The sequence below is a fragment of the Anguilla anguilla genome, chromosome 10, assembly GCF_013347855.1.
Source record: "Anguilla anguilla isolate fAngAng1 chromosome 10, fAngAng1.pri, whole genome shotgun sequence".
NCBI lineage: Eukaryota > Metazoa > Chordata > Actinopteri > Anguilliformes > Anguillidae > Anguilla > Anguilla anguilla.
In genome coordinates, this window is record NC_049210.1 from 43596984 (window position 1) to 43612558 (window position 15575).

Here is a 15575-nt window from a genome sequence, read left to right on the forward strand (position 1 = left end):
CAAAATCTAAACGATACCCATGCCTACCTGTGAGACGCCAACATCAGCACTCTAAGGTTGAACACCTGCACTGTCAGAGGGCACCAGCACACAGGTGTGTGAACACCTGCACTGAGACAGCACCAGCACACAGGTGTGTGAACACCTGCACTGTCAGAGGGCACCAGCACACAGGTGTGTGAACACACTGGGCTGCTTCGTGTCTGCAGTGGAGGTCAGGGCTGGGAGGCCTAAGCTGTACAGTGAAGGATACTAAAAGCACTCAGTTACATAACAACAGCGAAGCAGCTAAATGACCCTGAACAGTGACTCAGGCCATTACTCTCCCCCCACATCACGGACAGGGAAACGGCCAGGGTTCGCACACTGATGACATCTAGTGGCAGCAAAAAGTACTGCTCCAAGGAATAAATAAATAAATAACAGAAATCAAATCAGACACACATACACACCCCACACACATGCAAACGCATACACACATACATACCCGCCCCAAGCACAAACACACATGTATACACGCACACAAATACACAGGTATACAAACATACACACACACAATAGTGTATCTCCAGCTTCCTTTAGTAGTCAGTAAAAAGAGGACTGATTCAGATCCAGATATCTTTTCACTCCACTTTATTTGCCTGTGCACAGGTGAAAGCACCTTAAAACTCAAGATGTGCATAATTACTACAATTGCTAGTGTTGTTTATACAGGCAGTTTAAAAGCAAAGAGGATTTTCACATTTGACACATTTCTAAACTCCCGACCAGCAGGGGGAGACTCCCTGTTATCCCCCGAGGGCTTGTCCGGCCAGCACAGCTGAAGTTCCGTACCCTCGTCCAATAGACACGCTTGTGCTTTTACACCATCCAATCAGCACAGTCCGTCCTTCACGGGCAGTGAACTTCACAGGCCTGCCTGCAGCTTATCGCTTTTCCCTCCTCATTCCCAAAGGTCAGTGTTAACCAGCATTAACAGTTGAATAAATACACGGCTGTCTGAGTTTAAGGCTCGGTTAATGGCGGAGAAATCGTGGTTTAAACAAGCGTGTCACTGCAGCCGTCATCTGATGATTGGCTGAATTTAAAGCAGGTGTGACTGTCGCTCCAGCGGGCGGGGTTAATGAGCAGGGAGAGACAGGGACACACACCTGTGTGTGTGTGTGTGTGTGTGTGGGTATGTGTGTGAATATAACACGCGTGAGTGTGTGTGTTTGTGTGTGAATAGAACGTGTGTGTGTGTGTGTGTGTGTGTGTGTAGCAATCCTGTGTGTTCTGCTGCTTTTAGCCAATCCAGCACTGTAAGGGCTGGGCTGGGAGGGGTGATGGATGGTGCTGGGTGCACTAAAATGCTTTTATCCAAGGACTGATGTAGCCTGACAGAGATGAACCAAGTGTGTTTTTAAGACATGAGGGGAGGGGCGGGGCTAGGAGGGCTGGGGGCCCAGCAGGCGCTCGATGGCGGCAGTGATGTCACCGCCGGTGGCGATCAGCGCCTGCAGGTTGGCCTCGCGATTCAGGAAGCCCATCCCACTCAGCTGCTCCAACTGCTGCTGGAAGCTGTCCTCCAGAGTCTGCACCTGGAACATACACACACCTGCACGTGGAACATACACACTCGCACCTGGAACACACACATACATCTGCACCTGGAACATATACACGTGTACCTGGAATGTACACACACACACACACCTGCACCTGGAACATACTTTCACCTGAACCTGGAACATATACACATGTACCTGGAACATACATACACACACACACACACACACACACCTGCACCTGGAACACACACACACTTGCACCTGGAACATACACACACTTGCACCTGGAACATACACACACCTGCACCTGGAACACACACACATACCTGCACCTGGAACACACACATTTAGAAAGGGTGTGCCATACCTGTTGTGTACATTTAGAAAGGGTGTGGCTTACCTGTCGTTTGCATATAAAAATGGCTGTGACTCACCTGTGGGTTTGTGGCAGCGAGGGCCTGGAGCATGTCCTGCACAAACCGCTGCTGGTCCACCTCTGAGCCAGTTTCAGGCTCTGTGGGGGCGGGGCCAGGGATGAGGGCGGAGCTGCTGACTCCGCCCAGTCCTCCTAATCCAATCCTGAGGAGGAACCAGACAACTGAGCTCAACTGGCGGCTAACATCTAAACAACATATAATGAACAGAGGAGAAACCGTACAGACAGAGGAGAAACCATACAGACAGAGGAGAAACCATACAGACAGAGGAGAAACCATACAGACAGAGGAGAAACCATACAGACAGAGGAGAAACCATACCCGGGTATGAAGCTGGGTGCTTCGCTGGCGAGGGTTTGGAGACCCTGCTGGATCTGCATCAGCGCCTGCATGGCGCGCGGATTCAACATGGCAGAGAGTATCTCTGGGTTCTGCATCTGCACCAATCACAACACATTTCAATCCCATCAGCACCAATCGTAAAACACTCCAATCCTATGCTGTACTTATGCTATACCAATTGTTTGGTCATGTCTATCCTGCTGCAGGAAGACTGGGGGCAGCAGGTAAAGTAACCTGCAGCAGGAATGCTGGGAGTTTTTGTTACACAAAGCTGTAACAGGAATACTGGGGATTGTAGTTTAACTAACCTGCAGTATGAACATTGGGAAATGTAGTTCTCTAAAGTGAGGCAAGAATACTGGGAGCTGTAGTTTCAGTAACCTGTTGTAGGAACACTGGGAGCTGTTGTGTCACTAACCTGCTGCAGGAACACTGGGAGTTGTAGTCTCATCTGCTGCTGCAACTGTGGGTTCCCCGCAAACAGTGGATTATTCAGCATCATCTGCAAAGCAGCAACCCGTCACCAACACTGCAGGGAGTGTATCTGCCTGTCTGTATGTATGCCTGTGTGTGTGTGGTATAGTGTGTGTGTGTGTGTGTTGCATAGTGTGTGTACCTGTGCTGCCAGCTCAGGGTTCTGGCTCAGGCTGTGCATCAGGCTCTGTATGTAGGGGGCCGACAGCATGCTCTGCATCAGCTGCGGGTTCTCAGCCATCTGCTGCAGCAGAGCCTGCATCCCCGGAGTGCTCAGCATACCTGCGAACACAGACACCGTACATTACATACACACACATTACACACACACACACACACACACATTACACACACACACACCGCACATTACATACTCACACACTATACACTACACACACACACACCGTACATTACATACACACACATTACACACACACACGCCGTACATTACATACACACACACCGTACATTACATACACACACATTATACAAACACACACACACATACGCACACACACATTACACACACACACACCGTACATTACATACACACACATTACACCGTACATTACATACACACACACTATACACTACACACACACACACACACTATACACTACACACACAAACACACACAGACACATTATACACACACACACACACATGCACTCGGATGATGACTGTCACTGTACCTCCCAGGACAGATCCCATATTAGGTGGGGCGGGGCTGGAGGTGGGCGCAGAAGGCGCGGGTGTAGCCGGGCGTGTTGGTGAGGTTGAGGATGTGGGCGGGGCGGGGGGGTCGGGCAGAGGGTCTCCGTTCTCAGGACGAGAGGGTGGAGCCGTGGTGTCACTGCTACTCCCCAGCGAGGCCAAAGGGCCCCCCCCAAACTGCAGAACATAACACAGTCAAACCCAGACAGAAACTATGTGTGCTATACAGTATGTGCATACACAAAACTGTCAGCTAAAAAAGACAAATAGCTATTGTGTGTTTATTCATTAGTTGCTGTCCTGGTATTCTTTGTAAGCCAAAGTGTGCGTAGTATATAATGTGTATGCTTTATGTACGTGTGTAGTGTATTGTGTGTATGATGTGTGTACGTAGTGTACTGTGTGTGTGTTGTGAGTATAGTGTACTGTGTGTTATGTGTGTGTAGTGTACTGTGTGTTATGTGTGTGTAGTGTATATCATGTACCTAACCTGTTCCTGGGCGGTGCTCATCATGGGCTCCTGCACATCCGTGCACATCCTGCGGAGGGTGCTGTACCCCCCAGGGATGGTCTCCAGGTTGCCAAGCGCCCGGTCCTGAGTACGCATCACCTCCTGCATCATGGCAGGGTTCCGTGCCAGCTCCAGCGTCTGGGGGGGGGGGGGAGAGAAAGATCACAACAAGAACTATGTCACAATGATGGGAACAAAAATTGGGCTGCAGGGAACCGCAGTAATGCACCGTGGCCTGCAGGGGGCCAGCGCTCGCCTGTCTCATGACGTCAGGGTTGTTCAGCATGCCGCTGATCTCGGGGTTGCGCTGGATGAGCCGCTGCATTTGGGGGTTCGCCAGGATCAGCTGCCTCATCAGGTCCGAGTCCGTCAGCAGGTTCTGCACAAACGGGTTCCCCATGATCTGTCCCATCATTTCTGGGTTCGACACCAGCTGCCTCTGCATCTGCACCTGCAGCTCCCAAAAGCTACCCGAGCCCGGACCCAACCCAGCCAGCCCACCTGCAACAAGCAGCCAACCAACAAATCCACCAATTAGTCAATCAACCGATTAGTCAACCAAACAATAAGTCAACCATCCAATCGACTAACCGGTCAACCAAGCAATCAAACACAGCCACCACCCAATCAACCAGTCTTCTGGTGGAGAACTATCCACCGGCAGAACCTCACTGAGAGAACCCAGCAGAACCACACCCAATCAGCAGAACCTCAGTGAGAAAACTCAACAGAACTCAGCCCCCATCAGCAGAACATCACTAACAGAACCCAGCAGTACCCCACACGGGGGCCTTACCAAAGCTGGCTGGGGTGCTGGAGGAGGAGGTGGGGGCTGGGGGGGCTGTGCTCCCAGGGTCCGGGGACACTGCCACGCTGCTGCTGGAGGGGGGAGCTGCGGGGTCCAGGGACCTTCAGAGAGAAGAGCACCAGGCCCGTCAGCCAAACAAAAGCCCTGTGCAAATTCCCTCCTGTCTGGCTTAGCGTAATCGAAGCGTGTGTGCGTGAGTATGTACGTGTTTACTTGCGCATTACAGTGCGTGTGTGTGTGTGTGTGTGTGTGTTTGTGACTGTTCCCTCGGGGGTGTGTACCTGCTCTGCGCCTTGATGACTAAGTGGAGAGTCACTCCATCCTGGATGCCGTGTTGAGTCAGCAGATCCGAGTCTTTCAGGATCTTCCCGGCGAAGATGAGAACCAGCTGCTGCGCTCGTGCTTGAAACCGCGTGGAGATTCGCTCTTTAAACTGAGTGAGGGACAGAGAAACTTAGGTCCTTAGATCAATTAAATAACTTATGAAGAGACATTTTGAGTCAGTATTCTCTTGGGAAAAGGTTTAATGAGTGAATCTTATCCACCCATAATTAAAAAAAAACAACAACATTGCCCTCCATCCCTGCAGCGCAGCAGAGGTTAATGACAGACAACACTCACGTCTGCAGGGGAGATCAAACGATCACTGAATACACTGAGCTCACAGTCTCACTCCAGAGACCAGAGGCTAGTTGTAAACAGCACTCCCAACAGAAAACAGTTTGAGTCGTTCCAGAATTTACAGTACGCGGGCTGGTATCGCCACCTGGTGGTAGGTTCTCCTCACTACAGTAACCTGTGAGGCAGATCATCTGAAACTGACCCTGGGGGGTATACTAAGAAACCCGATTATGGGGTTAGAGAGCTGACAGGGTTTAACCCTGGGTTTTCCACATCACAACACTGACTCGCTTTTAATCGGGGTATGTCGCCATAATAACTTCAAACATATAAAAGCACTGCCCGCTGACAAATCAACTCCTTTCGTCCTCTGGGAACAGGTGTTCCCAGTCCTGGTGGATCCCGTAGAGCTAGGTGTAGATAGTGAGGGGGGTCTTTTTGCAGGGCAAGATTACAGACTGACAAAATCCACTGGCTTTCCCTGAGAATGCGCTATACAAATGATATAGATCCTCAATGGATGGGATACAGTACATAAGCAAGCTTCTTGATGTGTCTATTTAATAAATCTTGTGTTCACTTAGCAAGTTGATATGATACCGGTTAAGAACGATTGTGGTTAAGTCAGCTAACACAAAGAAACCCTGAGCATGTGAACCTTGCTTCGCAGTATACCCCCTTGAGTGTTTTTAAACACTTGATTCACACTTGTTGAGAGAAACACACATTAGAGATCTCAACCCAATTACGCTTTGCTGACAAATATAGCAAGCATCCACCTCTGCCTTGTGCGAACCTAAAGCTGAAAACAGCACTTTAATCGGCATCCAGATGCGAGAGCTTCAGACACCCATTGATAAACAGATAAACACCCGCACACATTAATTAACACTGCATCCATTTGCTTACATTACAATACGTGCACACACGCATTATAAGCGAATATAACGTATGAATGAGTGACATAATGTCTAAGATATACACAACTCAAAAATGCTACACATTGAACAAGTACCGTACTGAACAGTGCACAACAAAATAATTAGACCACAGAAAAATGTGCCGAGCAGACGCACAGGTCCTGCAGTGCCTGGTCTATGGGGACAGATATAATTAGAAAGGGTGAAGAGAGGTGTGCGGCTGACGAGGTCATTCCAATATGGGTAACCTTCGACAAACCCTGAAAAAAAGTTTGGCTTTTTCAGAACACGTCTGCGTCAGCCTGGAAAGAGAGCGGGATTCTCGACCTTACGAAGACAGCGCCCGCTGCTGCATGGCTGCGTTACTCAGTCAGACACACCTTTATCCAGCACCACTGACAGCGCCTCCTCTCCGACCTGAGACTGCGTCGCCCACGGCCCCGCTACCGCCACCCACCCGATCTGTTCTGGTAGCACACATACATACACAGACAACTCTTTAACGAGCACTAGACTGCTCGGCATCACGCAATAGTCTGGTAGTCAACAAATATGAAATATTTGTAATGGTGCAGTACTTACTCCAGAAACCTATGTCACCCAATAATGATGTAGCCTATCGCCCGCACTTGACTAATCAACAAATTCACAACCAACTTATTAGTTGCTGTTCCCCTCCACAGACATAATTAGAGCATGCGGTTACATAAATGTCTTACATAATTCCATAAAGGCGTTGTTTTTAACTTCTGTTAGGCAACTTAGGCTATCTTTTAATGGCCAGTTACTACAGGCGGCACGATGCGGTAAACGCGTTCTTCGAGTTGACAGGACTATTGCAACAAAGACAGGACTTGGGATCAGTAGCTACTGTAGCTTGCAGCATAAACTGTGCACAACACTGTTCGTTAGATAGCCTAGGTTTTCTATCCAGCGATATGGTATGTAATTAAGCAGCGTTTTCAAGATGACAGGCTGGCTACAGTCTGTCCGGTCGCAGGGGCGGAGAAGCGTGTGTCAACTGTGGTCATATTTGACTGCAACAGAGCAAATACGTTTTGATCATCTGGACATGCTAGTCATATTGACACAATCAGATAGTGTTACTGAATGAGCAATGACAGCTCGTGATGACTGACCTGTTTGACGGTGCTGTTTTCTGCCACTGCAAACTCCTCTTTCTCCTTCGGAGTCTTCACTGTCACCTTAATGATTTTGGGTTCGACAGCGCATTCCGGCGTCTCACCGCTGTCCGCCATGTCCGGTCTCCGAATTTACAAGCCTTCTCTGTCAGTCCAAGGGCGCGGAACAAAAACTTTCAAATGAAAAACGTTGCAATGAAGCGTCTGCGAAAGTTGCCGTTCATTCGTGCTTCCGCATCATAATATTTCGCAAGGCACCATGGGCAAACGGCAGTTGTGCAGCTATAGCAACATTTTATCCAGACACGTTGACTCGTACAAGAAGTAGTTGCATTTTGCAGAAACAGTACCGTTTATGTACAACAGTTAAAATTTGTCATACAGAAGTTCCTAGATGGCAAGCGCACACCTCCGTTGTAACACATTGCGCATGCGTAAATTCCATTTACTTCTGACACCCTTTGGAAGCCAGAGGGATCATCCGATCTACGTCTGTAGACATTAAAAGCTAATCTAACATCGCTTTCACTTTTATTAGGGCTTACAGAAATTACAATTAGAATCTGGGGCATACATGATGGTTTAAAATGGCAATTCGTTGCCGGAAACTACCCCATTAGCTGATCATTTCTGTGTACAAAAATAATCAGATTATGTTGAAACCAACTTTGATTTTTCTTTTCACAATCTGTTGTTTCAGACCAAAGGAAAATATCAGAAGTCTACAGTATAAATGATAAAGTTTTATTACATTATAAAACTTGTATTCAATGTCATTTATGTTGGAGCACAGACTTTTAAGGTTTACAGATGTTTCAGAAATTCATTAAATCATTTTACTGTTTTTTCAGTAAAAACACAGAAGAGTAGCAATACCCTTACGCTTTTCCTGCATTTATGGAAGTACAGTTAGGATTCAAACAGACTGGCAGATCCATGTGATTATTTTCTCACCCCTGATCGGCTTAAGAGTGTAAAAGGTCTCTCCCTATGGATGATCAATGTTCCATGTGCAGTATCTGGGGTAAAAAAAAACTCTGCATCACAGCCACACCACACACATCATGCCCACAGCACACCAGACCAATCTGGGATCTCCTGATAAACCATATCAGGAGGAGCCCGAGAATATACAACTGAAACCTAAAATATAAATGTACTGACTCCACAACCACTTTGCAGTTGTTAGCAATTAGGTTTCAGGTTAGTGCAATTAGAATATCCCGAAACATGACTGACTGTGGCTGTGCCCTCACTCTAAACGTGTGCACGCGCACGCACACGCACACGCACACGCACACACACACACACACGCAGAGGAAAAGTGTCCCCTTTACTTTACAGTGGGAAAAAAAAATCTAATGACATTACCTGCATTTGGCATTACAGAAAGAGAGAGATGAAGTGGAAAGCTTTATTGATAAGGTATGCGAGTCAGAAACAGTGAGCTTGACACTGCCCCCAGCAGGACACGCCCCTTACCCATAAACCCCTCCCCTCTAATTAGATCAGCCTTCAGAGCACCAATCAGTATCCGCAGTAGGACAGCGTTTACTGGGCGTGAGTGTGGAGGAGGTGGGGGGGAGGCTGGGGGGGGGATCCATCCTGCTCCAGTCTCATAGATCTGCCTCCAGTGCTTTTTTGCCCTTCTTATTCCCCTGCAAAAGAGCAAACCAGAAAACAGCATCTTCCTGAATGCCAGCGTTCATTACTGCGCTCTCTCCTCCTACACTGACTGGCACACACACAGCATGCAGCAGGTGTGTTAGAACGGAGGAACACGCATGAGGAGATGTGCAGTGCTGCTGCGGGCCAGGTCACCCGAGGCCCAGGGGAACAGGACGGGTGAATCTTTACCTGGTGGTGTTTGGGCTGGTCTGACTGCAGGCCCTTCACTTTCGACTTCTCTTGTTCAAGGGATGCGTGCAACAGAGTCACCTGGACAAAAAGATTTTCAGTTTCAGATAAAAAAATTTTATCAAAGAAAATGGTAATCAACCATAACACGACCAATTCAATATTACAGCACATCACAGTAACACAGGGCTGCCCAGTTCTAAATATAAATCAAGCTGAAGGAGGTCTGTATATATTTCACACAGGGTTGCACAGAAACACGCACACACGCGTACCTGTGAGGAAAGCTCTTCTTTTATGTTCAGGAGCTCCTCCACTTGCAGCAGAATCTCAGCCTTATCTTTCACTGAGCACATGTAAAAGCAGTGTTAATGTGCAGCAGTAGTACACACGTGTAAAGTGAGTGCTAATGTGCTGTTGGTACTCACTTTCTCCTTGCTGCAGAATCTTCAGCAGCAGTGCGTTTCTCGCTTTTACTTCCTTGTATTTACTCTGGGGAACAAAACAAGAGATAGGAGCTTACATCTGCTAATTCCACCCACAAACAGCAGCATAGCATCACTGTGCTAAACACCCCCCCCCCCCCACCAGCTCGGTAACCATTACAGTTGCCATGGCACTAACCTCCCACTGAGCGATCACGTTCTTCAGCCTCTCGATCTCCAGGTCCTTCTTCTCCAGCTCGTACTTCAGCTGCTCCGCCCTCACGTCCTGCAGGAGAGAGGGGAGGAGCCATCAGGCCCAGCAGCCACGCCCACTTTCCCCAGCACGACGCTGCGCTGTCACCCAGAACCAAGGTCCACACCGGGACTGCAGATCGGTCAAGTTTTACTCAAGAGTTATGGACACACTCAATGATTTGTGGTTAAACTCAGATGTTCGCAGTCAAACTCACTAAACTGCTCTCCGTATGCGTTGTTAAACGCACCGGATCGTGCTCTGCATACGTTGTTAAAGTCACCGGTTCATGCTCTGCATACATTGTTAAACTCACCGGTTCATGCTCTACATATGTTGTTAAACTAACTCACCGGTTCATGGTCTGCATACGTTGTTAAACTCACTGGTTTATCCTCTACATATGTTGTTAAACAAACTGGTTCACGCTCTGCATATGTTGTTAAACTCACCGGTTCATGTTCTGCATACATTGTTAAACTCACCGGATCGTGCTCTGCATATGTTGTTAAACTCACCGGTTCATGTTCTGCATACATTGTTAAACTCACCGGATCGTGCTCTGCATATGTTGTTAAACTCACCGGTTCATGCTCTGCATACATTGTTAAACTCACCGGATCGTGCTCTGCATATGTTGTTAAACTCACCGGTTCATGCTCTGTCGATGTGGTCACCTCCAGGCCGCTGCTGTTGCTGAACTGTTCTCGCCGTTTCTCCCGCAGGACGATCTTGCTGACATCATCCTCCAGCTTATTAAAGAACCGGTCGTATTGGAGAGCTGGACTGACAGTTTTGGGCTCCTGTAGAGCGAAGCATGAGTCAGCAGAAGTTGCACAGCCTGAAACACGGCAGCAGGCTGACTCGAGCGAGCGGCTTCAGTGAAACAGCGCAGACTCCATTACACACAGAATACAGGAGCACAGCACAGCCAGAGGGAAAATGGCAGCTGCTCCTCACCTCTTTCTCCTGTTTCTTGTTCAGCTGGTCTGAAAGAAGAGAGATACAATATTTGGGTTAATTGACACTGGGCTCATGTTCCAATTTTGATTTCCTGACATAGACGTGTCCTTTATAGTAGCCACGGTGATGCATGGTGATGTACTGTTGCCATAGCACTGCATTACCCCTGTATTGTTGTGGTGACCATTAATTGGCTCTATACGGTTGCCCTGGCGATGTACAGGCGCTGCATGGTTGCCTCAGAGCTGTAATGAAGCTGTATGGTTGCTGTGGCACTGTCTCTGTGCTGTACGGTTGGTGTGGCGCTGTACTGGTGCTGTGTGGTTGCCGTGGTGCTGTACTGGTGCTGTGTGGTTGCCGTGGTGCTGTACTGGTGCTGTGTGGTTGCCGTGGTGCTGAGGGGGGTTTCCACGGCATTGTACTGGTGCTGTACGGTTGCCGTGGCGCTGTGTGGTTGCCGTGATGCTGAGGGGGTTTCTATGGCATTGTACTGGTGCTGTACGGTTACCGTGGCACTGTGTGGTTGCAGTGGTGCTGTACTGGCGCTGTGTGGTTGCCGTGGTGCTGTACGGTTGCCGTGGTGCTGTGTGGTTGCCGTGGTGCTGTGCGGTTGCAGTGGTGCTGTACTGATGCTATGCGGTTGCCGTGGTGCTGTGTGGTTGCCGTGGTGCTGTGCGGTTGCCATGGTGCTGTGCGGTTGCCGTGGTGCTGTGCGGTTGCCGTGGTGCTGTACTGGTGCTATGCGGTTGCCGTGGCGCTGCTCACCGATGTGGCCCTCCGTATGGAAGTCTTTCAGAGACACTGTGACTCGCTGCCTCTCCTTGCCCTGCTGATTCTTCCGCTTGTCCTTCCTGCCGCCTTTGGCTGCAGAGGAAGTGGCATCCGCACTTTCATAATCCTGTCAGGAAAAGAACCCACCTCCTCATTTAAAGCCATCCATGTCACACATCACAACCCAAAACACAACCTGACAGGTGTTTACATTTTAAAGCCTGATTTACACCTCATCGTACAACCCTTTTGACAAGTGTCGCTATGGCAGCAAGACACCAAAACTGCTGCAGACCACACAGACAGAGGCCAGATGTCGGCCTGCAGTGCTGCCGGTACCTGCTTGTGCTCCTCATAGTCCAGTTGGCTCAGTATCAAGGCCTTCTCCAGATCTGCCTCATACAGCTCGCTGGTTAACTGGGAACGATAACACACACTTAGCCACTGCACGTACACACACACACACTTACCCACAGCACATCACAAACACACACACACACACTTACCCACTGCAAGTACACACACACTTATACATTGCACAGCACACCCACCCACTCTTACTCACTGTAAATTACACACACACAACTGTGAATCACACAGGTCTTTAAGGACACACAGGAGCTCACACAGCTGAAGCCTGTGGGCCATGCCTGACCTGTTCGTCTCTCTGTTTCCATTGCTGCCAGCCCTCCTGGGGGAGTTCCGGCTCACCAGCACCAGGCGGGGGTCCCCCTGTCGTCTGGGGGGGGCAGGCCTTCTGGGGGAGCTTCTTAAAGGCCAGGCTTCTCAACTGCATGGACAGAACATCACCTGTCATCACCATGCACCAGCCAGCTACGTCAACGAACCGCTACATACTGTCCACAAACCAGCAACATACCGCACACAAATTAAGCACATACACAGCAACATCCAACTACAGACACAACACCACCTTAAAATAAGCATAAAATGTGGGAGTGCAGTGGTTTATGGGGGGGGGTCTACCTCATTTGCCTCACTCTGTTGCTGTTCCTTCTTCTTCTTTCTCTTCTCCTTCCGCTTGTCGTTGTTGGCGTTTGTTTTACCGGCCGCCGATTTGCCCGCCCTCGCCCCCGACTGCCGGCTGCTCTTGGTCTTTCCCGGTTCCGAGTCGGAGTCCGAGTCCGAATCCACCTGCAGCAGCGCGAAGCGCGAGGCTGTAGTCGTCACGGAAATCACTGCCGACGTCATTTCTTTATCTGCTGTCGTCACACCCACATAAAGCACAAAAACATGTTTCACGACAAAGAGCCTGACCACACCACCAGCAACAGGTCATGGGGTTCAGTAAAATGATAGGTAAACTAGAAATGTACACACTGACATCACAAAAATTCAAATTAATCTTGTGTAGACATATGAAAAAAACGCACATTTAGCATTGTCGTTTCTAGTTCTGGAAAAGTTATGTACGTGAAATTACAAAAACTACAAGTTGCAGCTCAAAGACAACCCTCCGATGAAAAAAATATGCTGCAGCGTGATGTTACAATATATTTTTCAGACTTGTGATTGTTTGCAATTAGCTCACGTGGCTAGCATTAGCTCTCTACGCACGCGTTCGCAAAAACGTTACAGCTGCTACTAGACCTCCCCGTGTCGTTAGCTAGCTAGCCGATCATTTAAGATAACAAATAGATTTCAGAAGTTATTGCACGCTTTCAACACATCAGACGTATTGCCGGGGCGTACATTTAAATCAATACAACATTTACTAGGCAATATCCATCTGACATGAACTCAGGCGACATACAAAGCTGCTGCACGCTTGCCCCCCAGCGTTTTACTGACCCAGTCTTAAAATAAAGCTAAGCTACCAAGCCGACTAGGGAGATATCTGGCCAACTTGCCAACTAATGCTAATTATGGTTTTCAGTTATCTTTAACAACAGACATTTTATACGAAATATAAAATAGAGAACTCCTAACTAATTTCAGCGAAGAGATACGCCAGCACACACTTTTGATTTAATTTCAAATTTAACGTCGTTCTTCGTGAGCACGTTAGCTAACGCTGGAGATTCGGGTTAGCTGGCTAGCTAGATAAAATAAGTATTTCTGAATGGCCAGTTTAAATAAATGATGGGGTAATTTGAAGTAGACAACTACAGTAGTATGCTCTAATATAAACCATACAAACCTACACAGGTTTATTTGGATGTACAGCAATATTATAAACCAAAATGAACCTGATTTAGCGTCTTCGGCGAACCTCACTTCACTAACAACAAAGTCGCAGTAAAACTATGGATACCGAGAGAGGCAAAAAGCACGAAAGCAACTCGGAACGTTCAGGCTCTGATTTATTTAGTCGTTTCACTTTAAAGTTACAGTGATTATTTTCAGTTCACAGTACTCATATAGACAATTTAAAGTTTCCTTAAAAGTTTGATAATACGTTTGGCACCTTTAATAATTACCTCTACTTCACGTTGTGACTGCAATTAGCTCTGCTGTTTTTTCTAAGAATTAATGAGCTGTAATCTCGTTTCTCAATGGGATTTAATAGCGATGATCTCTCCAAGCAGTGCTTCAGACACCCCCCTCCGCCCCACCATAACCAACTATCATTACATTATAGATTATATACTATTATACACACTATAATTATGTTACGCTTGATTTGAGACGTTTCGCTAGCTCTATTTGAAGGGGAGTAGATACTGATCACCTGGGTTCACGTTAGAATAGAGATCGGTGCTTTAGTTAAGTAGTTTCTCTGCTCAACTCTGCTTAAACTTATTATGGAGCACGATGACAGAATCCTTTTTAATTTTAAGTAAATCTTCTCACTAGAAGTTTCCTTTCTTTCAATTCAATTACTTGTTAAGGGTAATGAGTACAAATTTATTTGAGTACAATAATCACACATTGACAGCAAGGTAGGTAAAATGCATCTTCAGCATTAACGGTTATATATGTCATTTACCTAATTAGCTCATTTTAAGCCAAGCATGGTATTATATTTATTACAATTTCTAACTCAAAACAAGATTACAAAATCAGAAAGCTTTTTTTCACCTGTGTTCTCAATGAAGCATTAGTCAGATGCTAACGCTGAGATTAAATCTGTCGCCTCGGCAACGTGCGGCCTCGCTTTTTCACTGCCAACGTCTAATACTAAAAAAAAAAATCTGCCTTTTTTAATATAATCTTTTCAGGACAACTTCTTTGAATACACTCATAACTCTCGTGTTCTCTGCATCAAACTCAGCATTCAGGTCGTTCGCTTTGACCTCTTTCCAGTCGCAACCTTCAAACACCGTTGTTTATTTCTAGCCGAATCTTCAGATGAGTTCAGCGCTCTCCTTTGACTTTTTCAGTCCCTCTCGGTGGTTGTTCTCGTCGGTTTGCCTCATCCTCCTCTTTCTCTCCATCCATTCCTCCGAGCCGTTACTTACGTATGGGGCCTGGCTCAAAGCCAGGCGTCAGCCTTGCCTTAGCGAAACTCATACTACCTGAAATATAACTCTTACGCACACGTGCACATGCAAATGTCCACGCACATGTTATGTAAATGTCATCTTTAATGACGAGAATGTTGTTAATGAGTGATTTATAGGACACTCGATAAGTGATGACAGTCATAAATGATCAGAGACAGGAGAAGCAGAAAAGATGCTAAGGATTATAAGATTATAAATAATTTTAAACAAAGCAATTTCGTACAAACCATTACATTACAAATAAAATATGACTCAGTGTTCCTACAAAACAGATACATATTTACAAAAAATAAATATAAAACAAACACACTTCCAAAAAT

At 47.2% G+C, this 15575-nt stretch overlaps 2 protein-coding genes across 4 annotated transcripts; both read right to left on the bottom strand.

Annotated features, from left to right (window-relative positions):
- Positions 1-616: 616 nt before the first annotated feature.
- LOC118237114 (ubiquilin-1-like) lies at positions 617-8151 on the bottom strand. The gene is made up of 11 exons (XM_035435563.1): positions 7517-8151; positions 5118-5269; positions 4825-4937; positions 4285-4529; positions 4008-4166; positions 3496-3694; positions 2946-3085; positions 2748-2831; positions 2309-2424; positions 1985-2129; positions 617-1580 (listed from the first exon to the last, which is right to left on the bottom strand). Exons 1-11 carry the CDS (start codon positions 7634-7636, stop codon positions 1428-1430), a joined length of 1626 nt encoding a protein of 541 aa, XP_035291454.1. The 5' UTR covers positions 7637-8151; the 3' UTR covers positions 617-1427.
- A 98-nt stretch (positions 8152-8249) lies between these two features.
- Positions 8250-14102, bottom strand: gkap1 (G kinase anchoring protein 1). 3 transcript variants are annotated; one of them, XM_035435566.1, is made up of 12 exons: positions 13999-14102; positions 12776-13008; positions 12444-12578; positions 12128-12205; positions 11783-11915; positions 11015-11043; positions 10705-10857; positions 10001-10087; positions 9805-9868; positions 9652-9722; positions 9377-9457; positions 8250-9177 (listed from the first exon to the last, which is right to left on the bottom strand). In XM_035435566.1, exons 2-12 carry the CDS (start codon positions 12998-13000, stop codon positions 9136-9138), a joined length of 1098 nt encoding a protein of 365 aa, XP_035291457.1. In that variant the 5' UTR covers positions 13001-13008; positions 13999-14102; the 3' UTR covers positions 8250-9135. The 3 variants fall into 3 exon arrangements, with proteins under 3 accessions (XP_035291457.1, XP_035291456.1, XP_035291458.1); XM_035435565.1 differs by having other exon boundaries at positions 12776-13011; positions 13999-14093; XM_035435567.1 differs by having other exon boundaries at positions 12776-13011; positions 13954-14071.
- Between the last annotated feature and the right edge of the window lie 1473 nt (positions 14103-15575).